Source organism: Oryzias melastigma, linkage group LG15, assembly GCF_002922805.2.
Source record: "Oryzias melastigma strain HK-1 linkage group LG15, ASM292280v2, whole genome shotgun sequence".
In the NCBI taxonomy this organism is placed as follows: domain Eukaryota; kingdom Metazoa; phylum Chordata; class Actinopteri; order Beloniformes; family Adrianichthyidae; genus Oryzias; species Oryzias melastigma.
Window position 1 is genome coordinate 5,511,380 of NC_050526.1, and position 9,854 is coordinate 5,521,233.

The 9,854-nt window shown below is 36.7% G+C and overlaps 1 protein-coding gene across 4 annotated transcripts in view; it reads right to left on the reverse strand.

The window, feature by feature from the left end:
* LOC112161460 (ankyrin-3) overlaps positions 1-1,846 on the reverse strand; it is a 118,911-nt gene extending 117,065 nt beyond the window's left edge. For all 4 annotated transcript variants that reach the window (XR_002921885.2, XM_024296559.2, XM_024296557.2 and 1 more), the window contains exon 1: positions 1,439-1,846. Coding sequence is in view for 3 of the 4 variants with exons in the window: in XM_024296559.2 (XP_024152327.1) it covers positions 1,439-1,561 (123 nt within the window). In the remaining variant the exon portion in view is untranslated. The remainder of the gene's footprint in view (positions 1-1,438) is intronic.
* Positions 1,847-9,854: the final 8,008 nt, after the last annotated feature.

Here is a 9,854-nt window from a genome sequence, read left to right on the forward strand (position 1 = left end):
CTAAAATATTAGCTAAACTGCAAAATAGCCCAAATAATCTTTAGAAAATGCCAAAATAGTCAAAAATCTAGCAGAATGCCATTTTTTAAAACTTTAAAACTATAACTTTTTCAGCTAATATTTTAGCATTATGCTAGCTGTTTTGGCAATTTTAGACGTTTTTCCAATTTTTTAGGATAATTTGGAGATAAGCTAATATTTTAACAGTATGCTAACTGTTTTGGCAAAATTACACATTTTCCTTTTTTGTGGTTAATTTGTCATTTAGCTAATAATTTAGCAAACTAACATTTTTAACTAGCTATCAGTTTCAGTATTTCAGCTATTAGCTTCAGCGTTTTTAGCAAGCTATAAGTTTCAGCATCTTCAACTAATAGGATTCACACTAGCATAATCGCAGGTTATGCCATATACAGTATCTCGTTTAAAAACAGATGCAGGAGAAACTAAAACGAAAGCAGCTAAATATATATTTTTTTCCAGACGGTGCTGCACATTTCAATCAATACAACCATCTCATCTTTATCTCCATCTCTAGTTTGCACGAAACTCGACTCTTCTATAGAACTACAACTTTCCAAACGCAGACCTTCGTCTCACTCAGACAAAAACAAAAGTCCCACATTCGCAGAAATCTGCAGAGATTCCCGGCAGTCCTTAAACTCGCTGACCTTTTGACTCCTGGTTTCTGAAAGATTTGGCGATGAGAGCTCTCCTCTCGTTTAGGATGAGGTCAAATAACATCGGCAGCAGCATAATTCAAAACCAAACCCCCATGGCACAAAGAACACTAAAAGTCATGGTTATCGGATTGGTTCTTTATAGTCTTTCCACATCAATAAGACGGTTTTTCTGTCAAGGAATGTATTATTTTTGTGGATTTTACATAAACCGAGCTTGAACTCTGCTGTTTGACAAAAGAGGAGGAGCTTACGAGACAGATAAGGGGAAAAGGAGGGAGACACGTGCATTTCAGTTCCTCTTCCATCATGTGAAAAGCTTTGTCATCAATAAATTAGTTGTGTTTGCATTATACATGGCTGTCTATGCATCCCAGCAGACACACAAATCTTTCGAAAAGTTAACAAAAACCTATTTTAAAAAAGATTTATTTCAAGAAAACACAGATGTTCTCTCGTGGTTTACTAAAAAAAGTTGATTATTTGGAAACAGGCAGCAAAGGTCATCATGTACTAACAGGTGACTGCGAATTTGACTTTGAGACGTACGCAGAGAACATCCTCGTGGTTTTGGCACACAAGGTTAAAAGCACAATTTTAGAACGACCGGTTTCTGCAAAAGTCACATTCCTGTGCAGAAATGCAATGCATTATGGAGCTTTTTTTGGACAAAACGCACACATTTGCAGAGTGTCACGCTCCAGTGATGCCAGTGGAGCGGAGCGGATGAAGCCGCCAGCCAGCCCCCCCCTCGTTACCTTTCTCTTTTGTTCCCGGGACGTTGCTCTCCTGCTCTTCCTCCGCTTCTCCTTCTCGTCCTCTATTGCATTCACATCCACTTCCCCCCGATTCTTCTTCAGTTGGGAGGCCGCGTGAGCCATGATAGGTTGTAAAAAATAGAAATGAAGAAGCACCACACACTACACACGCGCGCCTCACCTGAAATCCCAGAGAAGTTCAGGAGGCTTGGAATTGACAAAACCGGGATCTCAGAGGAAAAAATCGGGGTAGAAAAGGAAAGGGGGGGAAAGGGAAGAAAAATGCCCTCCTTGAAAAGGAGAATGGAGAAGAGTAGGTGCTTTAAAATGAAGTACAAATATCCTGTGCGTCCTCTCTTTAGGTTGTTGCTCTGCTCTTTCTTTCTGTCTCTGTTTAGGTCATTTTTTGGTTTTTGGAGTGATGAAAGAGAGGAGGCAGGAGCTTCTCCTCGTCTCCTCTTCCTCCTCCTCTTCCTCTCATGTCATCCAGTGGCAGTGTGAGAGGAGCGTGTCCAGGAGAGGTGAGGACAAACCGGATGGAGAGAGGAGAGACGCGAGCATCACCAGCACAGAGGTGGAGGGAGGAGACAGGGAGAAGGAGGGTGCAAGGGGAGTGGTTTCCACGGTAACAACGCTGCTTTTAGCCCCTTTCAAACAGACTTTTCTCTATTTTGTCCTCCCGTTTTGACTGTTATTGTGTCAGGAAGACCCAAGGAGGACATGAGAAGGTGGAGCAACAGTAGACGGAGCGTGTTGCCATCTCGTCCACATTTACCAGCTGGAGTCGCCGGATGGGGACGGCGGGAAACGTGCACCCACACAAATGTGGTCATACTGTATAAACTCAATCCTTCCTAATGACTTTATAATGAAAAACCAATCAAGTGAATGAACAAACGAGTCAAGATGTGATAAAAGATTTATGGAGATGAATAATTTAAAAACTAACAAATTAAAGCCGGTTTCTCTGATTTCTGAGTGGAGAAAAACGGAGCATCGTTTGTCTTAGAATAAACTCATGAATGGAGGAGATTTTTGTGACAGAGCTGAAGGAAAAAAAAAAGAGGGTTCTCCTCAGGATGTCCTTCACAACGGTCACGTCAGATGTAGCGGCGTGCTAAACAGATGGAGCCATCTTTGCGTTTCTTCCTCTTCTTGCCTGCGTGTCAGCAGCAACACCTACAAGCATCGGCGGGTCCTCTCTCTCACTACGGAGAGGCTGCCTCATCACATGCCTGTCTGATTTCCACAGCTTTTTGTTCACGTACTGAAATGTGGAGGGTGGTACATTGAAATAATAATTTAAAAAAAGTGCTACAGAACCAGCAGCTCTCCTGGGAGAGATGACACCAGTCATGTAACGATATGAGCGTGAAATTCCCTTTTCTCTCCCCTCAATCCATTCATCCATTTTTTTTTTCTTCTTTCAACCACAAGCTATAAAAGAGGGAGGGGAGGGCTAAAGTTGACTTACAGCCCCCATCATGCATCAGGGGGTGTCACATTATGCCAAATTATCATGCGGTTGCTAGGCGATGGCCAATGGGGAGGCTGCGGGGAGGACGGGGTGGATGGATAAGGAGAGTGGAGAGGTAAGAGGAGGGATTGGGATGGAGGGAGCTGGGGGTGGGAGCATGTGGGCGCATGGAGAATATGGGGCGCATACACAAAATAAAAAAACTAATTCTAAAAGGAACAATTAAGCAAAAATGAAATTATTTCTAAACACTACTTGGGAAAAGAAATGGGTTAATACAAAATGTATCATCTTGTATACATTTCAATATTTATCCGCTAATATAAACGGGATTTTGTCAAGCAAAAAATATTTTTAAAAAGTTTGGCACAGTAAGCTAGCAACAGCTCCAGCTTTATACAAATGTATTATAATACTAGGAAGTATCAAGAATTAAAAAAAAAAGAATATCTTGGTTTTGAATATATGTCCACCCAGTGGTGGACTTACCAATTTGGAGGCACCAAGCGAAAAATAAAATGGGGTCCTCTGCAGCAATTGTATTAATAGTTTAAAAAAAGTTCTTATTTAGGTTCTTCAATCTCTTGGGGGATTATTTCTTAGATTATTTCTGTTTCATTTATATTCTGATCCCATAGGAAGTTTTATTTTGAAAAACTGCTGACCATCTAGGTCACATGACTTACAGCATTGCTACCTGGATTGCTAAGATAGTAGCTTAAAGCTAAATACAAAAACCAAACAAAAACATGTTTCTTCAGGGAGAAAAGAGCTGTGAGGAAACCGAAGACGAGTCTTCGACTTCAAAGAACAATAAATTTGCTGTTTACAGACAAAACTAGAAGTCTTCCTCAACGTACGAAATTATTGAGCCAGAGTGCTAATACGTAGCAACAGCCTCTCCACTGTTTCACACAAGCAGATAAAGTTGGAGACACAGTGGATTCACGTTTATATTATTTTAAAAAAATTCAAGTTATACGACGGTTATGTAATTTTATTTTGCTTTATTTATCCATCACACCTTAAAAGTAAGACATAGCTAAAGCTAGCGTCCCGTCGTTAGCTTCCACTTTGACGTCAAAAGAAAATCTTCATCACAAAGTTTAAACCAGTCGCAAACATTTTACAGAGAATTAGGATTCAATCAAATAAAGTTGTGGGAACTTGTTAAAGGGACATTTGAGAATTTTCCTACAAACAGCTGAATTAGGTAGATACTGTATCTGTTCAGAAATGTTAGCAAAGAAAATGTTCCTTTGTGTTGAAAAAATACCCAATAAATCAGGATTTATGTAAAGACAAAATATGATCAATCTTTTTTTTTCCCTGGAAGATAATCAGAGCCTGGATTGAGAGTTAAAATGCATTCTATGGAAAAAAAAATAAATAAATAAAAATAAAAAAAATGTTTCCCTTAAATTTTTTTCAAATCAGAAACGAAACGACCTCTACAAATCAACAACTTTGTGTCATGAATCTTCATAATCTACTGATATTTTTAAAATACTAAATAGATTAAATAAAATATTAAATCAATAAAAACATATTTACTAATATTTTTAGACATTTTTAAACAATTTTTTTGTAGTAGCCTTTTATTTTGAAAGTATATGGTCAGAAAAAATCCCAACTTCTGCCCTGTTCGGACTGGTCCGTGAAAATATTGTCCCACTTAAACTGGCCCTTGGCCTTGAAAAGGTTGTTGACCACTGCACTAGTGCACAAAACCAATGTCAAGAATTCAAATGTTATGATACACATTTAAAAACAGAAATTATTTCAAATCTGCATAGAGGAAGATCCTCACAACCTGGGCTGAAATTGAACCAAAAATATGCTAACTAATAGATTTGAAGATATAAATAAAAGGATTAGGATCAAATGTAAAAATTATGCTAATGTACACATATTTATTTTAATATTAGTAGGCTTTTCGTCTCAATAGGTGAGGCACTGCTTCACCAGTTAAGCAGCATTTCAATAAGTAACTAAAAGCCCAAACCAGAACAAAAGTCCACTCGCCCAAAGCAATTTTCACCTGCAAAGTTGAAATCAAAACCGCCCAATCAAGGAAAACTGAATTCTCTGCTTGCTAACTTGCTGGAACATTCCATTGCTCCAGAGGGACGGGGGAGGACAAAACACTTTCACATGATCAGTCTTGTGCCATTTTAGTAATTTAGAGTGTGTTTTTATGACAGAGTTAGATCATATTGGGTGTAACATTTATTTTAGACACTTTCAGCTGAGGGCCCATACAGTTTTTGTGGCCCCGAGCTGCCTACCTTTACCTAAAAGTAAGTCCGCCCTTGTGTACACCCCTTGTACAACTTAAAGCTACACCAACAATACTAACAAAAATAATTACATTGCTTTTAGTATTTCTTTATGAACTTAAAATGGACATGTTAACAATATTAAATCATTGATTTAGTTCTCATTCAACCACATTTGAACCTTTTTACAGTGATTTACTATCCTAATGCAGATTTACAGGATCTAGTGTTTGTTTGATGACTTCTGAAATTTCTATACAGGAGACAAACAAGCTTAACAAGACCATGCTCGCACAAAATTGACCAAGAATCCTTTAAAAAAATAAATCTTAAATGCATAAGAGTATTGAGTGAAAAAGCTTTCACACTTCTTTTATACTCTGCTGCCCTCTAGTGGTTAAAACAGTTTGAAAATGGCTACTGGGAAAACAAAAGTAAACAATAGTATCTGATCATTTCGATTCAAGTAGAAAAACATACAATTATATTTTTGAGAGTGTATGAAAGAAATGAAAAAACGCCTTTTTATTAATTTAATTAAATGTTTTACATTAGAAATACATTTTCTCCACATATTTAATGCTTTAACTTGGATGACTACGCTTTGAAGGAGGCTGTAAAACAAAATTTTTCTAATTAAAAATGGAAAATAGGAGCCAAAAAAATCTAATGATACCTTATTCTTTTTGTATTCTCCCTCTTTTTTTTTTTTTTTTGTTTTACTCTACACATTCACGCACTCTGCTACAAACCATCTATCTTTTTTACTACCCCCCTAAGATCTCCCACATTCCTCCACTGTCTCATCTAGATTATTTTAATTTCTCCCCTCCGGATAAGAAACATGTGCCGTAACCCACTTAGCTCTCGATAACCTACCTAAATATGTGTCACGACCGAGGAGTCCCCTTAAAAAAATCAGACCAAAATGTCCTTGCATGTTTTCCCCACTGAGGGGCAGACGGGGGTCTCTGTTGGAGAAGATGAGTGCAAACACACACATGAACACACAGAGAAAATAGTGTCTGCTCCAGGCTTTGAGGTAGACTTTTAATGGTTGATTGATTGTTAGGGGAGCTTTGTCCTTCCGATGTGGACTAGAACATTGCTGAGCATTACGTTTTGTAAAATGTGGTGATGAAAAATATAGATGAAATGTGTTACTTTATTTTTTAAAAAAGAACGATTGGAGATTAGAGCTTATCTAGGAGATGAAAACATTCAAATGTCTGCAGGAAATTACATAGATTCAGGTTCTTTGTAATGTTTATGCAACTTCCAGAGGCGGACTTACCATTAGGCAAAGGTGGGCAATTCCCTGGGCCCCCCCGACACCTTGGGGGCCCCAAACTGAAACGTTAACAAAAGTGTCTAAAATAATTTCTACTTTTTGTAAAAAATACAAACCACTGAAGTGGCACTAAATTGATCAAGTGTTTCGTCCTCCTCCAGCCCTCCTGCAAAAACTGAATATTCCATCAACAGGAAGTTAGCAAGCCAAGAGAGACTTTTTGAAGAGATAAAAATAAACAAAAAAAAGTGATAAGATGGTAACGTGAAAAAAGAAAGAAAATTGTTGCAGGACTTGATAAAAAGCAGCAAAACAGAAAAAAGAACAACAGAATTATTATAAAACAATCAAAATGTTACGAGGATAAAGTCGTAAAATTATGAGAATAAATTAAAAAATTTGACAAAAGAAAGTCATACATTTAGGATAAAATAGTCACAAGTTTTAAGAGAAGAAAGTTGTAAAATTTGGGGGAAAAAGTGATTATTTTACAAGGAAAAGGTAAGTTTTTTTCTAAACAAAATCTCCCTTTCAGCTTTAATTTTTTTTAAAGGGAATCAAATATTATCATTTAAACTTATAGTGTGTTGTAAAAAAATCAGAAAATTGGATAAACATCACACTACCCACTACTTTTTTATATATATATATAAATGTACAACTTTACTTTCAATATATTTCGACTCTATTTAAAAGAATTGTCCATGTAAAATTAAGACTTTTACAGTAAAAAATGTATTTTTTTTGTGAAATGCTGATTTTATTCTAATAGTTTACAACTTTATTCTTATGTATTTATATTCATATATTTATTTTTCTTTCATGGTGTCGAGAAAAGTCAAATGGGAAGCAGAAAATGGTAATTTTGATCATTTTTATTTGTTTCTTTTTAATTTATGCCACTCCATAGGGAACTGTTTTGTTTAATCATTTTAAGTATTTTTGTTTCTTTTGCCTTCTTCAGTAAAACCATACTGAAATGATTAATAAAATTGCTATAGGGGCCCTATGTCATTGTTCGCCCTGGGCCCCGAAATAGTTAAGTCCACCCCTGATGTTGGTCCAGCTAAAATAAATCCCCTTCACATAAAAGGAGATAATATGGAACACTCAGTTACAAAATAATTAAAAAGAGCCCATTTTTTTTTTACAAAATGAAAAATAAAAAAAGTAAAAATATTTTCGCATCAAAGTTGTGTCATAATCTCTCAGAAAGTCTTGTGGAACAAAACTACTCTGCATCAAGCAGTGCTAGAAACTTTTTGAGATAACACCCTAATGCGATTAAAATGAATTTAATTACGATATTCGATTCAAAGAAAGAACAAACACGGCCGCCTTGGATGGAACATTTCCAGTAACCAATGGGCAGTTAATATGTTGCTTGAAACAAGTGTTAGTGTGATTGTGACGGCTGTTCACTGGGGGGAAGTGAACCCCTCTCTGCCTACAGAGAAATGAAAGGAGAAGAATAAACAATTTCACGGTCGGTTGGGAACAGTAATACACGGCCTTGCACAATCTCATCCACTGTGTTTCTATTCACTGGCTTCTTTATGTCAGCATACAGCCCTGCAGTTTGTCATTTCACCAAGGTGTGATGTAACTAAGTAGCTGTGAAAGGAGTCAGTATGCTTCTTTTTTTCTAGTATTTACAGACAAATCCTAACTGCAGGTGGGAAATATACAGTTGTAAATTTAAGAGGTCTGTAATTCTTTCTTTAGAACATTGTGGTCATTTTGGAACAGAATGAGGCAGTAATCTGTATAAAAGTTGGCTTTTAATATTTGTTTTGCTTAAAATAGTAGTTTCGTCTCCTACGTGTTCACTATTTATTATTTTTTTTAAATGCTAAGAATATTGAATATTGAAGTGTTGGATTCTAATGGAATTATTTCGTGACACACAAGACGCTAACATTAATACCTGAGTTAATTCAACTGAAATCGATGTATTATACATTTTTACAGTAAATACAAAGGAAAAAGAGGTAAAAGACACTACAAAAAAGCTTCTGGAATTAAAGATTGTGAATTGATTGAATCAAAAACCTTATTGATGGAGAGCTGAGGACCACCAACCACGGTCTTTGAGGTAACAACTCCTCTGGGTATTTTAGTTAATGGATAATGCTAAATTTCCCCTCTGGGACTCTTCTTCTTTGGCCTTTATCCTTTCAACTTCATGTGACAGGGCAGCATGGCAGCTGTGGTTTTAGAGACAGCAGTTGTTTTCACAGTTTCAAGAATTTGGGGTCAATCAAACTCCAACCTTTGGAAGTGTTGAAAACCATCAACAAAAGTAAAAAGGACAAAAAAACGGTAGGACAGACTAGGACTGATACAGTCTTGACATGTATCACGATACGTATTGTATTGTGATATATCCCAAAACTATACCAGACCTTGTCAGTCCTACTAGGACTGGTATAGTCTTGGGATATATTACGATATGCATCATATCTTGATATATCCCAAAACTATACCAGACCTTGTCAGTCCTACAAGGACTGGTACAGTCTTGGGATATATCACAATATGTATCGTATTGTGATATATCCCGAGAGTATACCAGACCTAGTCACATCTACGCGGAATGGTATAGTCTTGGAATATATAACGATATGCATCATATCTTCATATATCCCAAAACTATACCAGACCTTGTCAGTCTTACAAGGACTGGCATAGTCTTGAGATATATCTCGATATGTATCGTATCTTGATATATTGTGATGTGTATCGTATCGTGATATATCCCAAGGTTATACCAGAGCTTGTCAGGTTTACTAGGACTGGTATAGTCTTGGGATATATCTCAATATGTATCGTATTGTGATTTATCCCAAGAATGTACCAGACCTAGTCACATCTACGCGGAATGGTATAGTCTTGGAATATATCACGATATGTATCATATCTTGATATATCCCAAGACTATACCAGTCCTAGCCAATCCAACGCGGACTTGTATAATCTTGAGATATATCATAATATATATCGTATCTTGATATATCGTGATACGTATTGTAACGCGATATATCCCAAGACTATACCAGTCATAGTCAGCCTTATAGGACTGTGGTAATCTTGAGATATATCATGATACGTATTGTAATATATATCCCAACACTATACCAGAACCGTTTTTCACTATTTTCTTTTAAATAAAGCTCCGTGCATGAGTCGCATTGCTTTATTCGTTTTTATCTGAATCCGCTATGAAGCACTGCAGTCCGCATTTTTATGTAATACTGGCAGCAACAGGGCATAGAGTTTGGGTTTAGTACCCATTCCATGTAAAAAAAAACAAAGAAGTACATGTCTCATAACAACAAAAACCACAAGGCTGACTGAGCATTTAACACA